This window comes from Tachypleus tridentatus, chromosome 6 (assembly GCF_004210375.1).
Source record: "Tachypleus tridentatus isolate NWPU-2018 chromosome 6, ASM421037v1, whole genome shotgun sequence".
Taxonomy (NCBI): Eukaryota; Metazoa; Arthropoda; class Merostomata; order Xiphosura; family Limulidae; genus Tachypleus; species Tachypleus tridentatus.
This window is the reverse complement of record NC_134830.1, coordinates 165,566,435-165,588,718: the sequence shown is the minus strand read 5'-3', so window position 1 is coordinate 165,588,718 and position 22,284 is coordinate 165,566,435. Positions and strand designations below refer to the sequence as shown.

Sequence of the window (22,284 nt, the reverse complement as noted above, 5' to 3'; positions counted from 1 at the left end):
ACGTCTCTTATGAGTGAAGAATGGCATACGAGGTCTCGATATTAATACAAAAAACAGAAGTATTTGTGCGGGAAAAATTTATAGAAGAAACACGTCTGATCATTATCGAGCGAGTTCTATAACCGTTATTAACACAGCCCGTCTTTACGAGCGAAGAATGGCATACGAGATCTAGACATTTTTATGAAAACCGAAAATGTGAAAATAAGTTCTTCCTTTCAAATCCTATACTACCATGTCAGTGAGTTGACGATCAGCGCATGCGTTCTTTGCATGCATCTAGCATACATCACACAGCGACCAGTCAGCCCACTTTAGACATCTCTGATCGCTGAGCAGAGCTACAACTTTTCGACTCGACGTCATCTCTTGAAAATTCCGACCAGAGTCACAAAACTAATCGTTCCAATGCATCCTGCTGCAGCCCAACCTGAAACGTTGTTGCGAAGATCCGAGTCACAGCCAGACCCGCTTTACTTAACCTTGCAACGACGACAGGAAGATTCCGCCAAATCGCAAGAAAAGACCGACCACGTCGTTGAACAAGAACCATTGGAGGGCAGTGTGCTGTCCTTACGTAAGTCCGATAATATCAGCTAAACGCATCTTAATTGTTTGATTGTTTATTTCTCGAATAAATAATAATTAAATAATTAATGCTCTTGCAATTATATCTACATGTATTGAAATTTGTACGTATGCACATACTATATGTTCGGGCAATATGTGTTACAATACTCTTTTCTTTCAAGGCAGTAAAAATCACATATTTAGATTTCATAACATTTTCTTAAGACATGCCACCTCAATGTTGTAAGTCAACCGAGAATAATCTCTAAAAGGTACGTCTTTTTGATCATTCAATTAGAATGATAAGTACTCATTCGAGTAATATTATTACACACCCGGCTTTGAAAATATAGTCTGTTGTAAAAGCAACACTTTTGCTTTAAGTTGGTTGTTTTGGAAAGTTGGACAAAACTTCACTAAAGCTAAGTATATTGGCCATCTCTAGAAAATAGACCAGAGAGAAGGCAGGCAGCTACTGAAAATCTGATAGATAAATAGGGTTTAACTGTCGCTTTTATATCGCATGTAGGCCCGGCCTGGCCAGGTGGGTTAAGGCACTCGACTCGTAATCTTAGGGTCCCGGGTTCGAATCCTCGTCACACCAAACATGTTCGCCCTTTCAGCCGTTGGGGCGTTATAATATGACGGTCAATCCCACTATTCGTTGGTAAAAGAGTAGCCCACGAGTTGGCGGTGGGTGGTGATGACTATCTGCCTTCCCTCTAGTCTTACACTGCTAAATTAGGGACGGCTAGCACAGATAGCCCTCAAGTAGCTTTGTGCGAAATTCCAAAACAAACAAACAAACAATTCTCTTCAGCCCCACAATTGTTCAGAGGTTCGGCGTAACTTGAGAGATAGGAATTAATGAAATAATTGGCATTACTGGATAGAAGTAGTAACAGTAGTTGCCCCCCGCTAGTACAGCGGTATGTCTTTGGATTTACAACGCTAAAATTAGGGATTCGATTCCCCTCGGTGGGCTCAGCAGAGAGCCCGATGTAGCTTTGCTATAAGAAAACACATAATAGTCGTTATCTTGGTTGTTATTTAATGGGCCCCATGGAACATGCCGGACCTAGCTGTCAAGAAGTCTCAACGAGCCGGACAAAGTGAGGAAGATCGGGCCTTGGTTGTAACTGTAGACATGATGATACGACATGATGTATGACCCCAAAGCTCGGAGCATGTTTTTATTGCAACGACACTCGAACCAAGAATTCTCAGATTTGGAATCCACCACCACCAGATTTGGAAGAGTTATTAAGACTGGTCAGCCCGTAGTGTTAACTGTCTGATGTAAGTTACGAAAAAAAAAAATATTTTAACGAACTTCAAAGAAACATACATCACAAAATATAATTTATTTCTCGGGTAAAACAAAACAATATGCTGAAACACTATTTTCGGAAGGCAATCTAGCAAGATACTGTGCTTTTTTTAAGTCATCACTACCTGGTATTGATTAGCGTTCAGTTAAGTCCTGCAGACATAACGTATTGTTGGAAAATCATTTTTGAGAAAACAAGGCGTAAATTAAAAATAATGAACTGGAACTCAAAACGGGCCAAGTCTCAGGTGAATCACCTTTAAGCATTCTCAAAGGTCTAAAAGGTTTTAAAAACGTTGGAAGTTTTGGAAAGTCTAACGACGTTAAAAAATTTTCTTGTTAGTTTTGTTAAGAATACAACTGATTGCAAGGAAGGTTTAACTAGCGTTGTCTCTAATAAGAAAACAACTTTTATTAAATTATGTGCAAGTTGGAACAGTAGATTCATCACTTCGTTTATTTCTATTGTTACGCGTCGTTTGTTTTCTGTTTTTTTTCCAGACACAGCTGTTATAGTTCACATGTTAGACATAAACTACTTACAAAATTGTTTAGTTCCGGTGAAATATCTGTTAAGATATACAGTTCGTTCTCTGGAAACATAATTATATGTTAAGATATCGTTGTTGTTCTAGAGTCATAACAGATAGCTGTTAAGACACTGTTCGTGTTGTGGAGTCATAATGAAATGCCTGATAAAATACTGTTTACATTGTGGAGTCATAACAAATATAGCTGTTAAGATATTATTTATATTATGGAATCATAACAGATTAAAACATTATTCATGTTTTGAAGTCATAAGGTATACTTGTTAGACTATGGTTTTTATTCTGGAGTTATAACAACTAGATGATAAGTTATATTTATTACTGTCGAATCATTAACTGTTCGTGTTCCATAGGAAAAAATGTTTTAAAATGTCCTCCCTACTCAGTATGCAAAAGTCTCAAGACGCTGCTTATATTCTAGCGACAAAGTTGTTAAAATATTTTGTGTTAAAACGTAAATGTTAATTGACACACTACATTTGTTTTGGACACATGGCAAATAAACCTCTATTTCCGAAACACAGCTATTAATACTCTGATTGTGTTATAAAAAAGCTGGCGTTAATAACTTATCCAGAGTTAGGTATGACTCCTCAGATAACGCACGTGTTTTAGAAACAAACATGTGGAAAATATATATTTTATACAATAAAGCTATAACTGTTTACAACTCTGTCCGCAATCTATTGCCACAAGTGTTAATATATTATCCATATCATTCAGACATAGCTAGGCCTGGCATGGCGTGGTTAGGGCGTTCGACTGGCAGTCGAGCCTACGTCGCGTGTTCAAATCCTCGTTACCAAACATCTTCATCCTTTAGGGCTACTGTGAAGGCGCTCCCGAGTGTAACAATTTTTAAGTAATACAAATACCTGAGCGGCTGACCTCAAACTAAATGGAATTGAGGTAAAAACAAGAAGATCCTATAAAAATAGTTGTTAATGCTCTTTAATACTGTTAATACTCTTTAATACTCTTTAATACTGTTAATACTATTTTTGAGTTCTTGGGACATAACTGTTATCAAATTATCAGTTTACAGAGTTAATATCTAATGTATTACAATACTAGCTCTGGAAAAACGTCTGTTATCGCATTCTTCGTGTCATAAGAATGTAATTATTAACTTACTCTCAGAATTATAAGCGAATAAAACTACCACAGATCAATTTATTCTCCTTGCTCTGTAGCGTATTTTTATGTTCTAAAGACAAAAGTTTTAGAAAAGAAGTAGCAGTTAGTTTCAAAGTGAAAGTTCAACGTAATCCAACATTTTCAGATGAACTGTTAATTTTTTTTTGTTTTCACTATTTCCAAACATTTTATCTCCTGTATTTTGCCTTTTTAAAACGTTTATTTGTCGTATTTTATGCCGTTTTCTAATGGTTATTTTTTTAAAAAATCAGTGAAAGAAACGTTTACCTTAATCACTAAACAGAAATAAAACCAGACTTAGATTATATTTGACAGTGCCCACGAATTCTTAGTTGGTGTTTTGAAAAATCAAAATGGAAAACCATGTTTGATATTCTATGTGAACGCAAAACGTTTCCTCACTTACGGGATCGATTCCCGAATCTTTTAAGCACCTAGTGATGCTCCTGGTCGACAAACTCCCCACCTACTGAATCAACGATTATAAGTCTGTAATTATTTAATTGATTAAAAAAAAAACACGAACAACATAGGAATTAGTTGAAACCACTAGATTGCGGCTCACTAGAACAGAAAATACAATTACAACGACATATAAATAGAATTTAGTCGTACAACCGGAACAGTTCACCACCTGGTAGACGAATACTGAACCTCGTAATGCTATCCTCACGAGCAGAACTAGAAAAGAAATCCATTTAAAGATTCACGAATGTTACATGTTTTTCTCTCTAAAATAAGACTTACAATAGGTTAGGTCGGCTAATCGCTTTTCCCTGAAACTGTTTATCCCATGCAGTTCCCTGTAACATACAGTCTTGACAAACTTTCAGTCGTATCAGTAAAAATGAGATTTTATCCTAAGTTTTCAATTAGATCACCACCGAAAGTTCAAGTTTATCAGATTATAATACTTCAAGCTCACTAAATTTTTCCTTAAGGATAAAAATTTTTACTTGTGCCCTATCACTTTTTATTTTCGTTTTTTAGAGTTTAAGACTAGCTGAGATAAATTTGCCGTCTATCTTGCACCTAAGCTACGAGTTTTTTTTGGGTTTTCTTTTTCTGTAAAAACAAGAAACTCCAATTAAAAACACCATTGTTTAATTTATTCTATAAAAAGTTGCAACGCCCGTCAAACCTGCAATAGCTAAGTAATATTATAATTTGAAACTTTGTTGAATGGACGGCAACTGCCTGTTGTGAAGACATAAGTATAGAGGACAAAAGGCGAAAGACTTTCGAAACGTTGTCCTCTACACAGGTAGTTGCCTTCAATTCTACAAAGTTTCATCATGAATACTCTGTCTAAACAATCTATCAAAGATTATTATAATTTTAGCATTTCTTACCTAACAATTAAACTATCCTTCAGGTGTCAGCACTGTAATCATATATTTATCGATACAGTTGTCAATTGCAGTTCTGGAGCTTTTAAACAAGTGTATAATAAAGAGTCTTTAGGAAAATGACATTGGTTAACACCGCAAGCCTCATGTGGTAAGGGTGGTTGCTTGTAGTACCGTTTTGTTAGCTTGAATATTTTCTTTTGTGTGATAAGTTAATTACCTTTGATGTTCAACAAATTAATTAGGTTATATGACATCATGTACTTTTAGTTTCTTCTAAATTAATAGATCCCTATTTTATATCTTAATTAACATATGTATGGATACAATTTTTTTAAAAAACAGTGGCCCAGCGATATGTCTGTAGATTTCAACTACTAAAAATCGGGTTTCTAAACCCGTGATTGGCAAAGCACAGATAACGTATGGTGTAGATTCGTGCTTAACTTAAAAAAAATACAAAAAGGCAAAGAGTTCATTGTGTATTTAACAGATACAAACGTAGTGTAAGTATTTTCTAAACCAATTATGTAGCCCCCTGTGGCACAGCGTTATGTCTGCGGACTTACACGACAGAAATGGAATTTCGATACCTGTGGTGTAGCTTTGTGCATAATTCCAATCAATAAATTAATCAATCAAAAATTCAATGATGTGAAAATATTTATAAAATAATTAAAAGTATCAATTTGGTCCATAAAGTTATTATACTCAACATTTCCGTAGGTTCTCTGTGGTATTTACAGTAAAAGCAACAATATTGTAACTAAGAATAAGGAATGTTTTAATGTTATTCCCACTGATAGGCATTACAGAAATGCAGTTACCAAGCAACAGTATTGCCACTTTTGAACAAGGCATTATGACACCTGGTTTTCGCTAATATTGTTGCTAATAAATGACGCTTTTAATGTCATTCCCACTACTAGACGTTTGACGTTATTAGAGAAATGCAAAGAGCAAACATGCATTGGTTCATTGCTACTGATGAATAAGGTATTACGACATATAAGTTTTCTTCTACCTGTTTTGGCTTCCTTGAGCTGTCATATAAAGTAAATAATTCAACTGTAAGTAAAATTCCACGAGACTTCTCTTTATAAATTAACAATAATTTGTTTTCTTCTAAAACAAATATAACCTCCGGACAAACAAGCACTAATATTGCAATTATATTTGTTCATGAGATACAAGTATCAGGTTTAAAGAATGTTTAAACTATGTTACCGTTAAAACCACGTGAGAAAGCACTTTCTCAACGTGTAAAACGTACAAAGACTTAAAACCAAAAATTGGACAGGGAACACTTTGTTTTCTTACAAAGAGTTATTTATGATAAACAGACATCCAATTAAACTAGCCATCGACATAACCCCCCCCCCTTAACAGTCACGTGATTCTTGTCTGTGCGCTCTGATCGATCGAAAAACAGTGCGTGACGTTAACTTAGCTGTCGTCAGAGCTTCGTGGTAAAAATTAGATTCACGACCCTATAAATTTAATATATAAGCAACAAAACTACTTCGTGGTACACGATGTCAAAATGAACGTCAAAAAAAAAGATATATACACATATATATCTAAATCAAACCAGATAGACGTAAGACGTAATAAATATGATTCCAGGAACAAAATGCTTAAAATCAACAGAGCCACGTTTTCATATTAGAAAAGTCGAACGAGGTAAACTTTAGAAACCTTAAGATATCTTTCTAATGTTATATACCGTTTATATACGTGCTGATTTAGAAGTTATTTAATATCAGTTATTGGTTTTTCTACCACGAGGCTTCCCTTGCAGCTATTTTTGCCATTACTGTGAAGTTTCTCAAAATATTATTATATTTTTATAGCAAAGTAAGAGGTTTATTGGAGTCTTGTACATGCTCACGTAGATAAAATAAATATGTCTAAGATACAATAAGAAGTTTAGGTTTAGCTAGATCACATACTGTCTGGCCTATACTTTATGTTGTACAGTAGATTAATGGTGAACAAGCAGCTCGTTGGAGAAAAGGAACCTAATGTGATTGAACCTTTATTTTTAGCATTGTAAATTCAGAGACTTACCTCCGTCTCACTGAGAGAGTTCTACAGTATAAGACCTTCTCAGTGTAAGTTTTATAGGTATTTCGCAACCAGTTTTTGAAAAGCTGACCTCAGAAAACCCGGCATGGCCAGGTGGGTTAAGGAGTTCGACTGGTAATCCAAGAGTCGCAGGTTCGAATCCCCGCCGCACCAAACACTCTCGTCTTTTCATCCGTGAGAGCGTTATAATGTGACGGTCAATCCCACTATTCGTTGGTGAAAAGAGTAGCCCAAGAGTTGGCGGTGGGTGGTGATGATTAGCTGCCTTCCCTCTAGTCTAACACTGCTGAATTAGGCACGGCTAGCGCAGATAACCCTCTTGTAGCTTTGCGCGAAATTCAAAAACTTCTGGCTTGTATTGTTGTATGTGTTGGTGAAAACGTTTCAGACTTCAGACCTAAAGAAGGACCAGATGGAGCCCGAAACATCATCTTCAACAAACACAAGAAGAAAAAAAAACTTTCTAAAAAATAAACTAAAGTCTTTCTTATTTTTTGTTGTTGTTTTTCTCCACTAGGTGCTCTACAGCATATCACAGTGTTTCAAAGAAAACGAAACTCTTCTACTCTTATCCAAATAATACATATAAATGTTTACTAATGTCTGCATACCTTGCTCTGCGGCAACAATTATGGTTGTTTTGCAATATTCTATTGCATTCCAAAGATTTGAGAAAATTACAGTAATACGACAACCAACTTCATGATTGTTCACCATTTAACAACAACAAAAAAAAAACAGATTTTTTTTTTGAAATGTTTAAAAGCGAAGGATATGCCCAGTAAATGTTTGTAAACGAAGCACGTTGGCTCAGATTTTAATAATGTGTTTTATTATAATCTTTAAAAAAAGAACTGGAAATTTCGTTTACAAAATAAAAAAACTGGTAATATTATTCATTTCGTGTGCACACGTGCTCGTTTTAAAATAGTATTTTGATTACTTGAGAACGTTACCCACGCAAAAGGTTTCATGTTCATCCTCAAAAGCGTTTTCTGTAAAGCGCATTTATGTGCTCGCAAACATGAACATGGCTGAAGTGTTAGTACCATTCTCGATAATAGTGAAGTATTAATATTCTAAACACTTATGGAATTTACCGAATAAACCGTTACGTTCATAAACAAAAATGTTATTTTCCCACTAAACTTAACTCTTAATTTTTAAAGATTCTAAAGAACCTCAAACTATTCAAACAGAAATATAATAATAATTTTACTAGCAATTTTACAAGTAAAATGTGCGTAAACTCTTCTGAGTATGATTTAATAGGCCTGGCATGGCCTAGCGCGTAAGGCGTGCGACTCGTAATCCGAGGGTCGCGGGTTCGAATTTCCATCGTGCCAAACATGCTTGCCCTTTCAGCCGTGGAGGCGTTATAATGTGACGGTCAATCCCACTATTCGTTGGTAAAAGAGTAACCCAAAAGTAGTCGGTGTCTGTTGATGACTAGCTGCCTCCCTCTAGTCTTACACTGCAAAATTAAGGATAGCCCTCGTGTAGCTTTGCGCGAAATTCAAAAGAAACCAAACCAAACAAAGCTTGTTTCGTTCAATTTGATACAACTTACTGCGTCTGTAAAACAGTTAGTTTGGTGGCATTTTACAGTTATGCCGTGAAACATACCCTTGTATCAATAATAACTTATGCTTATTTACACTTTGATTAAACTGTTCGTTGTTAAGCATGAAGCCTCACAATGAGCTATTTGTGCCCTATTCATTATGGGTTTCGAAGCTAGGCTTTCGACTGTATAAGTTCGTTGGCATACCGCTGTGCTAATGAGGGGGGCACATTTTATAATGATTGTTTTGGTCATCACCACCCAACGTTTCTGAGGGTCGCGGGTTCGAATCCCCGTCGCACCAAACATGCTCACCCTTTCAGCCGTGGGGGCGTTATAATGTTATAATCAATTCCATTATTCGTTGGTAAAGGAGTAGCCCAAGAGTTGGCGGTGGGTGGTGATGACTAGCTGCCTTCCCTCTAGTCTTACACTGCTAAATTAGGGACGGCTAGCACAGATAGCTCTCGTGCAACTTTGTGCGAAATTTGAAAAACAAACAAAACCAACAAGCTTTGTGACCCATTTTATCTAGAAGTGCATATTTATACATGTAGTATGTAACATACGTTTCACAACAAAGATTTACTTGAGAATAGAGTTGTATATTCACGTTGTGACAGATTTGTTTTCCACATTTAACATCCGGTAACACGTGTCTTTCGACATTGGAACGTATTGTCACCCGATGACAACCTCTGCTGTCACTACATTTTGACGTATTTGTTACCCAGTAACACATGCTTTCATTACTATATTGTGACCTATTTTCTCCAGTAACATACATTTTTATTTCTTTATTATGACGTATTTATTACGTAGTAATACCCTTTTTCATTATTAAATTGTGGCCTGTTTGTTACTCAATGAGAAACATTTTAAAAAAATTAGTGTTGTGAAGTGTCTGTTATTCATTGACACATCCGTATTTTCACTTTCTAGCTCAAGGTGTAAACATTTTTTACGGATGCTTTTCAGTGATCATTACGTTGCCCTAGCATTTGCGAAATAGATTACTAGAAACGGGATTTATAAAGTCAATCAAATGCATAGCAATTATTGTATTGCCTTTGGAAATTTCATCGATCAGCCATGCGAGTATCGTAAATCCTGAGATGGAATTGATATTATGACAATGTTCGTGAGTAAGCTAGCCGAAACAGCTGGCTTAAACGCTTCTCACAAAAAAAATAATAATTTCAAAAACAATGTCTATTACGCAATTTACTTTCTGTGTTTTCCCTGAACATTTTTTCTTACACATCTTACTGTCTACAGTACAATGACAGCATCATCCGACACCACAACTACGAAGTGCATTTCTAATAAGTCAGCCCGTCATGTCCAGGTGGTTAAGGTCGCCGGTTCGAATCCCCGTTACACTAAATATGATCACCATTTCAGCTGTGGGGGCATTATAATGGTATGGTCAATACTACTATTCGTTGGTAAAAGAGTAGTCCTAAATTAGGGGTGGCTAGCGAAGATAGCCCTCGTATAGCTTTGCGCGAAATTCAAAATAAAACAAACCAAACAATCCGACAAATCGTCTCTTACTGTCTATAGTACGACGTTGGAAACTGTCCACAGAATTAGCAGACACCGAAAAATCGAAACGTTTTCCTTACATATCGTCTATTCCTGTTTTTTGTACGATATTACAAACTGATCACGACATTAGATGCAACGGCTCGGCATGGCCATGTGTGTTCAGGCGTTCGACTCATAATCCGAGTCCGAATCCCGGTCGCACCAAACATGCTCGCCCTTTCAAACGTGGGTATGTTATAATGTGACGATCAACCCCACTATTCGTTGGTAAATGAGTAGCCCAAGAGTTAGTGGTGGGTGGTGATGACTAGCTGCCTTCCCTCTAGTCTTACACTGCTAAATTAGGGACGGCTAGCGCAGATAGCCTTCGAGTAGCTTTGCGCGAAATTCAAAACACTTGACACTCAGATGCAACAAAACATCAAAACGTTTCTCTTCTCATTCATCGTTTCTTAGTACCTAGTGTAACACTACAAACTGATTGCAGAGAACAAACTTTCGACCTTCCTAGGTCATCTTCAGGTCAAAAATGTTGTTTTCTGCGTTATTAGTAGAAGTGTTGATACCCATACCAGCCGTTCATTTTTATTTCGAGTGGGTTTCTTGTCATCAAGGAAATCTGACACCATGACACCGAATCACCTTTCTTACATATCGTCTATACGAATATTACAAGCTGATTACAGTATCAGCTGACACCATAAAACCAGACTGAAAATCCTGCTACTTCTATAATGGTCAAAGTTGTACACAACACTTACACGTTCAGAAGTATGTAATATCAAATTACCAGACCTGACGCTTCAGAAAACATTCATTATTACTGATAAAAGAAAACCAACCAAAGTACGTCACGTTCTCCATCTCTCGAAGTTCCCTTCTTTCTCGGGCTTAATATGCTAGTTTTATCGATTCATTTATTTCGTGCAAGCTCAAAACTAGCCGCCTTCTGCAATACATATTTTGTTAATTACCTGAATATTGACTACTGCGTGTTCTTTTCTTTTGCGTTTTGAATGTATGTACCACGTCTTTTATTCATGATCCACTCTTATTCTCTGTGATTTTTAATGTGGAATACCCAACAAGTTTAGTCTTTACTATTTCCTATGAAATTCGTTATTTCCTTACTGTGAACATCTATTAGTCTTTGTAGGTTACTGAGTAGCAATGTGTCCCTTTATTGTAAAGTTCTATTAGTCTTGGTGGCTTTAGTTTAATTCGATATTTTCTTCCTGTAACCAATCCTTAGCCTTTCAGTTTACTGTTGAACACGTTATTCCTTTATACGACCCGTTTTTGATCCGTGTGGTTTAGTGTACAATAAATTATTGTCTTTTAGAGACTCACTTTTAGTCTCTGTAATTTAATCTAGAATAAAGTATTATTTTAAACATTGTGATATTTTAAAATAATTTCGGAAAAGTAATAAGTATTACTGTATTACTCTTAAACTCTCAGTAGATTTATATGCATGCCGCTACTGGTTTCGGTCTTAGATTGATTTGGTTTGTTTTGAATTTCGCGCAAAGCTACACGAGAGCTATCTGCGCTAGCCGTTCCTAATGTAGCAGTGTAAGACTAGAGTGAAGGTAGCTAGTCATCACCACCCACCGCTAACTCTTGGGCTACTCTTTTACCAACGAATAGTGGGATTGACCATCACATTATAACGCCTCCACGGTTGAAAGGGCGAGCATGTTTGGTGAGACGGGGATTCGAACCCGCGACCCTCAGATTACGAGTCGAGTGCCTTAACCACTTGGCCATGCCGGGCTACTTGGTTTTAGACCTACATCAGTCTGGCACAGTTAGAGCTGACTTATTTGCTCTCAGTCGTACTAGGCCTAACAGTGTTTGTCTGAAGTAGGTAGGCCTAAGGCCAAAACTCATTGCGATATGAATATGTAATATATTTTTGAATATTTAAGGGTAATAAAACCATATTTTTTAACTTATTATGTTTATTTCAGAGCAAAATATTAAGTATCTACATATGTCCCACACTCTCTGTTGTATAATGTTGAATAAACTATTTCCGTATTGTGGTTAAATTCGTAGTTTCTTTGCTCTGGTGTTTAAGGAAACTGATGCAAAATCTGAGGGTCACAGAATCGAATCCCGAGGAAGAACATGCTGTCCAATTCAATCGAGGTGCGCTATAAGGTGACAGTCAACTCTATTATTTGTTGGTAAATAATAGCCTAAGAGTTGGCGATGAGTGCTTCCGGCCAGGTTTCTTAACCCTTGTACGCGGTTTAAAACTAGGGACAGTGGAAGATAGCCTTAGTGGCTTTGTTTTAAACAAATAATTAAACAAACTATTTGGCTTACTGGAAGATATGTTTTGTCTTATTGTAACCTAACTATAACTTACGAGCGAAAAAACAATTACAACAACCCTTCAACTAGAAATGCACTCGGAATGTTATTTTAAATACTTTTTATAGATCAACAAATTTCTTTCGTTTTAGTTTCAACATATTTTCCAGGATATCCTCTTGTACTGACATTGGTGGCAGTAGGTGTCGCTTCGGTCGTTGTGATCATAATCGGTTTTGCCATATATCGACGAAGGAAACGTGAGAGAAGCTACGAAGAACTAGGGAGAGAACCTACAAGTTATTCAAGAAAATCTACGGACGCATCAGTATATGGTTGTATAACGTAAGTAACTGCTAGTCTCAAAGTAATTACGATATTTTAAAGAAACAGTATGTTTATCCGTAACAAAATATTAAATAGTGATGACGAAACATAGGTATATTGAGTATGAGAACAGAAGCCCACCTACTATTAAAATGCTTAATTAATTAGGCTAGTTTGTGTATATATTTTTCTTTTTTACAATGAAACTAAACGCTACAACGTCTATGTTTCTATAATTTCTGTGTTTTACTTCGAAAAACTAAAGTAATATTGTCATCTCTTCAAAGAAAATTGTTTTATTTTTTCAAGTTCATTTACTACCACCACTGTTGATATGTGTGTGTGTCTTTCTTATATCAAAGTCACACTGAGCTATCTGCTGAGTCCACCGAGGGAAATCGAATTCCTGATTTCAGCGTTGTAAATCCGTAGACTTACTGATGTACCAGCAGGGGACCCCTCTGTTAATATAAGCGTAAAACGTGTATCAGAACATCTCACAAAATAAAATTATATTGTTTTATGAAGTATATATACATATATATAATTATTCTGATATCATTAATATGAAATGCTTATCTTACCATCTCACCAAAAAAAGCTATATTGTTTTATGAAGTCCATATAATGATTCTGATACCATTGATATAAAATGTTTATTTGACCATCTCACCCAAGAAAATTATCTTGGTTTACGAGGTTGGTTTAATAAAGCTGGTGCTATTAGAACAGCCCGTTTATTAGGTCACATCAATAGGTCATGGCCGTTCGTGGATAAGAGACGAAAATAACAACAAGCTAATACACACCAGTTAATACATCATTCTATACTATTTCTAGATCTAATACGACACGTGACAAACACACACGATCGGGTTCTGTGTTTTTCATCCGATTCCAAAGTCTGGCAAGCTAAATGTAATAATTAATATTTATTAAAAATCGCACACTTCTACACGTAAATATTGTGATACCATGAAACTAAAAATAATATATCAAACATGTGTCACGTGAACGATTTGAACCTCGCAGAATTCAGTAAATTGGAATGTTCTATTTCTAGACCCTAAGTAGCACAGCGATAAGTCTGTGGGCTTGCAACGCTAGAAACCGAGTTTCGCTACCCGTGGTGAGCAGAATACGGATAGCCCATTGAATAGCTTTGTGCTTGATTACAAACACACTTCTCTTTCTTTTGGTTATAAGCAATCCAATAGCAAACGTTAGAGAGAATCAATGACATTGTTTGAAAAACAGAATATACCTTATAAAAAGAGCGTGGCTTGGCACGTGAAGTTTATCTTATTATTTGTATCTCAGTAAGGCAAGAAGCTTAGAGGCTGTTAATTTATATTTGTATTAAAATCCATCTATAGTACAAATTGTAATTCATAATAAATATAGAATTTCATAAAGGGGAAAAAGAAACTTTTAAATTAACAGTTTGGCACGAATAATTGTCACGTAACAGAGACAAGATTAAAACTGAGGATTTATTTAAATATCGGTTTTGAATGTCCCCTCGCTAGTACAGCGGTATGTCTATGGATTTACAACGCTAAAATCAGGGGCTCACCAGATAGTCCATCGTGGCTTTGCTATAAGAAAAACACACGCACACGCTTTTGGAAATCAAGAAATTTAAACTCTCGTACAATATCGATAGTCGACTTGTAAACAATATTTTGATACGAAGTTTACTGACGTTAATCTATGATAATATAATGATATTGTTGTATGTCCACGTAACTACTTCACAGGTTGTGAATAAATCTTTACCAAAATTGGTACCGAAGTTTATTAGGTCCGTGTGTGCGTTTTCTTATAACAAAGCCACATCGGGCTATCTGCTGAGTCCACCTAAGGGAATTGAACCCCTGATTTTAGCGTTGTAAATCTGTAGATTTAACCGCTGTACTAGCGAGGGACTATTAGGTCCATGCGAGGGTACTTACAAATTTTCAGTTTAGTATTTTGCGGTTTTATGGGCGTTTTTATTTTACCACTACCACAACTCCTGTTGATGGACTTTCACCAAATTTAGCATGAAAGTTTGTTGGGTCCATAAGGAGATACAGTCAAGTTTGCGGTTTCAGATTTTGTGGTTTGCAGATTTCATGGGCGTTTATTTTTCTTTGCATTCGTTTCACTTACATATAAGGGAAGCAACTCTTCCGATAAATCCTTCCGTTATTCACGGATCTATATAACTTCCATTCAGGAAACGGGTAATCCATCTAATTGGTGATAAAGTTGTTCATTTAAATGGTACTTGTACAGAATTTCTCCAGTAACGTATTGAGTGTTAGTTGTTTTGAATTAAGCACAAAGCTACACAATGGGCTGTCTGTGATCTGCCCTCCACGGGTATCGAAACCCGGTTTTTAGCGATGTAAGTCCGCCGACATACCGCTGAGTTACTGGGGGGCTTGAGTGTTACAGACGCATCCATTTTTAGAAGTTTAGTTGATAATTCAAGAATATTGTAATTCTTGACCATGATGTCAACTAGAATATTTTCAAAGTCATTATACCTGTACTTGTTTAAGGATCATATAAGTAAAAAATTAGAACTAAAATACTGAGTTATCAACTACACTGCTACAAATGGATGCGTCTCTAACACTCAAAGTGTTACCGGGGAAATCCTGTACAAGTACCATTTAAGCAACTCTGTAAATGGTCGTTACACGCAGGGGCGTAGATTTTTTACACCCGATGGGGAGGATGATTTTTGCAACCACTTATGTGGACTGTTCAATTTGCAAATTGGTTATCTCTGATTACGTGAACCTGAAAGCTGTAAACATGCAGTTACAGAGTAATCTTGTTGCCACGATACTTGCATGTATACTTAGGCCTACTGACCTATACTTATGAACTATCACTTAGATCGAAAAGCTTAGAAGCACGCCTATATTAAAGATGTACATTTTGGCAACTGAAAAAGCCTACATCTTGGTCTAATTATGTAATACGATTGGTAAGAACACGAGAATCACAAGAACAAACACACAATTTGTAGGCCTGTGATGCAATAAAACAATTCAACAGACCAAACTGTAGGGGGGATGATTGTATGCACCATACCCCCCACCTAAAATGAAGGGGGATGTATACCCCATCCCCCAGGATCTACGCCCCTGGTTATACGAGTACATTTACGCCACTCCTGTATTTAACACATTAAAAATTCTCTACTTCGTTCTATTAGGCGTTTACACCACTAGAATACGATATTGTTTTTATTCGTAAAAACCTGGATTCTTTGGTATAACTGGATATTATAATTAGGAAAACGAACCCATCGCTGATTACAAAAGAGAAAGCATCACAGCACAAAATTACCGAAGTCATTACATTTAAAACACTGAACTCTTAGCAAAATGATGTTGTAATAGAAGAATCAATAGGTAACCAATGTCTTATATGTTTCACAATAATGAAAAAATGCTAGAGTCACTCAGTATGACATTTTTGTGCGATGATCATGAAGCACTGCAGTCAATAAAAGTGATGTCTCATAACCTTCATGTAATTGATGTTGAATCAATATAAACGTGGATTTTTACAGCCATGTGATGCTGAATCACCATATCATTGCTGAAATCGTCTTAGTACCTTCATGTGATGACAATAAATTATTGTTTGGCGTAAGCAGTCTCACCACCCCCAACTAACACCGATAACTCTATAGTATCAAATCAAAATGGGGTACTATTAAATGGTTTGTATGCATAATACAGCTATAACGTAAGGAGTATAACAAGTTAAATCATCTATTATGAGAAAAAAAATGTGTTGTTAAAGATAACTCGTGATCTGTGGTTTTGTCTCCGAAGCCTAAACATGGACTTGTATAAATGTTTAGAAAATATCACACATCCAGAGACAATAAGATATAATTTCTCTTTTAATGATGAAAGCGTCTAATTAATGGCAGATCTGTGCCAGAAGGAACTGTTCCAATAGAAACATATCCGCCCCGAGTTATGGTACTTTCACTGAAGCTTTTCGAAAATTCTCGCCATTTGAACTGTAACAACAATAAAAAACAAATAATTCATTAATGTTAATTTTATGTGATTAAACATAATATTTTCACTTCTTTGCAACCTTTAGGCAAGAGCGGCCAATCAATTTCGTTGTTCCCTCTATGTCCCTTCCTGTCCAGCACAGCCCTGGTGAAGCATCTTTATCGTCTGGTTCTTCCCCGGACGCCATTTTGTGGTCCAGACTCTCCTTGATCGACAGTGGAACATCTGATCCTTCTGGTTAGTTGAAAGTAATAATTTTAGTTCTTTTTGACATTTCGTATCATGCGCATTACATTAATATTCTGGACAGACTACAATATTCTATCAAGAACAGGCAATTATATGAAAACACCGTGTGTCATGAATAACATTTTCGATATACAAAAATGAACTTATTACATTGAGATCTAATGTTTTGATTTATCTGTGAACGATAAAATATTTTATTATTCTGGTGAATCACAACCTTATGATAATGAGGTGATATAGAATTGTTGTAGAATGTTTTTAAAGAGCAATTCCTCCATTGTGGACCAAGTAGCTATTATTACTTAAATCTCACTAGCGTGTTACTTTATCATGCGGTTTAATAAAACTGTAGTTTGTTTGTTATTTTATGGCGGTACATAATTCTAAATAATCACAACCCTTAGAGTCCTCTCTCTTCGGTGGATTGAACCCGGAACTATACAAAGTTTGCCACAACGACACTGGAGAGGATTTTATCTTCCCAGATGACCATAGAGGGCGTCTTTGGTTCAGTTTAGAATATGATGCTGTTAAAGAAAGACTAGTTCTCCAGCTAATCAAAGCCAAGAACTTTCCTTCTAGGACGTTGGGATCCGTCAACTGCTGTGATCCCTTTGTGAGGTAACTAGAATTCAATCTACAGAATCCGGAGAAAGGACGGATAACATTGTTTTCCGAGCCACTATTTCGTTTCGTCAGTTTTTATTTTCCTAATCTGATGTTACAAATAACAATATCCCCCATCAGAGTGATAAAATAAAACCTATCTGACCGACCTGAATATGTTCGTATTGAAAATAACTTAAATATTTTTGTTTTGTGTCATGGGAAATCGGAATCCGGCATTGGCTGAATAACGCTCTACTCAGAATGAAAGAAATGAAAATTATGTGAATGGTTATAGACCACAGCTGTTTGTATACAGTGAGAGAATATATAAACTAAAAAAAACACTCTGATAAAGCTTACAATAACGAGTCGTAATAAGAGTCACAACGACAACGACTATTATAGGTTAATTGATATCAATACGTACTGTGGTGCGTACTATCAGACTTTAGAAGGATCTCGAATCATATCCCATACCCCATACATTTTTTGAATAGTCCTAACACTCTCGTGATCACGTGAAGGAAGCATTCTGGTCTTATTGTTAGATTCTCACGTGAAATAAATCAGGTTATCTTGTAATAAAAATAGTCAAGTCTTATTGTAAAGGTGGTCAACTGAAAGATATCAGCCCATCTCATTATGAAACAGACATGTGATAGACGTCAACTTCCTTTATTAAGCAGATCAATTCGCGAATGAAATTAGTTCGCCTGGTGGTGTAGTTGTACACTTAAACGTTTGTAAATAACTACAAGTCTAATTAATTAATTGTAATATTTTGGTTACAATTATGGGTTTTTTTATACATATAGCCATTTTTGATAGTAAATTGATCTAGCATACCGAATACTCACAATACACATAAACTTATAGAATGAGATTCTTATACAGCAGTATTAACTGAATGGGTAAGTTTAAATAATACCGAATACTCACAATACACAAACTTATAGAATGAGATTCTTATACAGAAGTATTAACTGAATGGGTAAGTTTAAATAATACCGAATACTCACAAAACACATAAACTTATAGAATGAGATTCTTATACAGAAGTATTAACTGAATGGGTAAGTTTAAATAATACCGAATACTCACAATACACATAAACTTATAGAATGAGATTCTTATACAGCAGTATTAACTGAATGGGTAAGTTTAAATAATACCGAATACTCACAATACACAAACTTATAGAATGAGATTCTTATACAGAAGTATTAACTGAATGGGTAAGTTTAAATAATACCGAATACTCACAAAACACATAAACTTATAGAATGAGATTCTTATACAGAAGTATTAACTGAATGGGTAAGTTTAAATAATACCGAATACTCACAATACACATAAACTTATAGAATGAGATTCTTATACAGAAGTATTAACTGAATGGGTAAGTTTAAATAATACCGAATACTCACAATACACATAAACTTATAGAATGAGATTCTTATACAGAAGTATTAACTGAATGGGTAAGTTTATATTTTGTTTGTCGTGTTACAAATGGTGGAAAGCCACCTACCGAAAAATACTGAAATAAAATAATTAAAAGTTACGTAAGAGAGTAATACATCTCACTATTCGATATGAACCACGTGAATTCAGCTCCGAACACAGCTAGCTCGTGTTGACCCGCTTTCGCGTGTAGTATTTACACTGTACACAAATCATCAATTCACCTTGTTCGCGAATAATGAGATAGCTCTGACTTTGGAGTACTTTTGTTTTTGTTTGCCGAGTTGTTTTAATACATTTTCTTCCGATGGTTGCTGTAGCAACGAGTAAACTCGCTTGACCTACTAAATAAAACACTGTAACATCAGTAGCAAATCAGTCACTATTGGTGGTAACTTCCCATAGTAAACTTGCCTAGTACTAACAGCAACAAAAAGTTCAAATTATACGTATAGTAAAGTTAATTTTTGTTTATCTTTATTTTCGTACTTCCATTTCATAAGTCTTGTTAATTACACTGAATACAAGACGTATACATTAGTCGAAACGTTCAACAGAATCTAATAGTCGAAACGTTTAACAGAATCTAATAGTCGAAACGTTCAACAGAATCTAATAGTCGAAACGTTCAACAGAATCTAATAGTCGAAACGTTCAACAGAATCTAATAGTCGAAACGTTTAACAGAATCTAATAGTCGAAACGTTTAACAGAATCTAATAGTTGCTCAAACTTCGCTTGAAATGCAACCGATGTTTTCTATTTTCTTTCCAGAATTTTCCTACTTCCTGACGACCGTCGTTACCTTCAAACAAAAGTGAAGAAGAAAACATGTAATCCAAAGTTTGAAGAACAGTTCATTTTCCAGGTAATAGCATAGAACCTCGATCGACGGGGTGCGCTTAAAAGTTACGTTCATGATAATCACAGCATGGTACAATATCCACACTTGTTTAGTTTTGTTTACTGAATTTTCGCGCGAAATTATAACCCGTTTGTAGGGACGAAGCAAAGTCCCTTTATTTGGGGTTGGAGTTATGACTGATTTCTGCCAACAAAATAGTAACACTCTGAAGGGCATTTCACCGTCTTTTTTTGGACATCTGCCGAATTTTTCTCAGTATTTTCTTTGTTTACCAAAAAAGGCAATTGTCACAACAAAAATATTATTTGTCTTTCACCCTAGATTTTCGCAGGAATAGATGGATAAATATTTTACGATACAATGTTATAGTCATTTCTACACACAGCCAACTCTTGTGAAGCTGAATAGTGGAGATATATTAGACTATAGGAAAACTAGATGGTCATTTCTACACACAGCCAAATCTTGTGAAACTGAATAGTTGAGATATTTGACTACAGGAAAATTCAATGGGTTCATTGTGTAGCTTTGTTTAACTTCAAACAAATATACTCTTTCTCTGATCTTAATATATAAACTATTTTCTTCTTTATAGATAACATACATAAGCTTTTCTCACAAATGAATTACTTTCGTCGATTGAACTCGGTGAGGGTTTATAGCATCCAAAGTGTAATTTCACGCAACTTTATTTATATATTTTACACTGTACGTATTTATATCTACATTTGTTTTTAACATCCGCCATATTTATGGTAGTAGAGTTGCTCAAACCCGCTTTTGTTCGTAATGCTACACCATAATCAGGGCTTTACATCATTAACATTTTATAGGTGGTGTCGCGTCTGTGATGGGCTCGTAAAATAAATCGACGGATGCATTCTGAATATATCAGATTGGTTGGAATCAATACAATAACGTGGGATATTCAATAGTCCACATTTATCTGAATCACTTGTAAGAAAACTTTTCGGATATTAATAATCGTCCCTTAATTAAACAGGTACCCGTCAGAGCCATAGAAGAGCGAACACTGAAGTTTTCCGTCTTCGACAGTGACAAGGGGAAGCGACACACTCTCATAGGTCACGTGATCTATCCTCTGAAAGACACTGACTTCACCACCAATGAAAACACAATTGTTTGGAGAGATCTGGAGAAGGATCCAGATGAGGTTTGATAAATTAAACTTTTTCATTTGTTTTAAATTTTAAGTGATTGAAAGTTAGTTAAGCCCGTTATTGACATATCTGTTCACACTCGTGAATAGCATATTATTGACATGCTAAAAAACGTAGGTCCGAGAAGTCTTGATAAAGCTGAAACAGACCTTTCTTCTTCAGGATCAATCTGAGAATGCTCAGTATAACTGAGCGAATATTATATAAAGATTTAGTTTAGTAACGTCACAGAGGTCATCAGTATCAGAAAAAATAACTATTTTTCACTTACTTCTTCAGGACACATCAAAGGTGAATTCTTTTTTCTTGTTTTTAAATTGATATAAGATGTCTTTTTCAATCACTCTTCAGGTGTCATCTTTAGCACTGATAATACGTATCGAAACTCGCTACGTTAAGGCACTCGACTCGTTATCCGAGGGTCGCGGATTCCAATCCCCGTCGCACCAAATAAGCTCGCTCTTTCAGCCGTGTGGGCGTTATAATTTGATGGTCAATCCCACTATTCGTTGGTAAAAGAGTAGCCCAAGAGTTGGCGGTGGATGGTAATGACTAGCTGCCTTCACTCTAGTCTTACACTGCTAAATTAGGAACGGCTAGCACAGATAGCCCTCGAGTAGCTTTGCGCGAAATTCAAAACGAAACAAAACCATACCCAGTTTCTAGTGTAAGTCTGTGCCACTGAAGGGACTAAGTTTTAGTAATAGAGCTTAACTTTAGATTGTGTTATTGGACTTTATACTCTTAATCGCCAGGTTCATAAAATCATAAAATTTGTGTTTCAGATACCTAGCATTGTCGCTAAGCCTGAAAACAAAATGTATTCATTTCATTGTTTTCAAAATTAATATAAATTAAATATTTATCAACTTGAGCGTTAAATTTAATACCTAACTTGAAAACAGTACAATAAAATGTTGTGAAGGAATGAGAAAGATTGGTTTGGTTTGTTTTGAATTTCGCGCAAAGCTACTTGAAGGTTATCTGCGCTAGCCGTCCCTAATTTAGCAGTGTAAGACTAGAGGGAAGGCAGCTAGTCACCACTACCCACCGCCGACTTTTGAGCTAC

The 22,284-nt window shown here is 35.8% G+C and overlaps 1 protein-coding gene across 1 annotated transcript in view; it reads left to right on the top strand.

Annotated features, from left to right (window-relative positions):
- Positions 1-310: 310 nt before the first annotated feature.
- Positions 311-22,284, top strand: part of LOC143254368 (synaptotagmin-15-like) — a 32,292-nt gene continuing 10,318 nt past the window's right edge. Inside the window, exons 1-6 of the mRNA XM_076509438.1 lie at positions 311-577; positions 12,636-12,828; positions 16,933-17,084; positions 17,501-17,717; positions 19,944-20,037; positions 21,038-21,208. Of these exons, the coding sequence (XP_076365553.1) occupies positions 409-577; positions 12,636-12,828; positions 16,933-17,084; positions 17,501-17,717; positions 19,944-20,037; positions 21,038-21,208 (996 nt within the window). The 5' untranslated portion in view covers positions 311-408. The remainder of the gene's footprint in view (positions 578-12,635; positions 12,829-16,932; positions 17,085-17,500; positions 17,718-19,943; positions 20,038-21,037; positions 21,209-22,284) is intronic.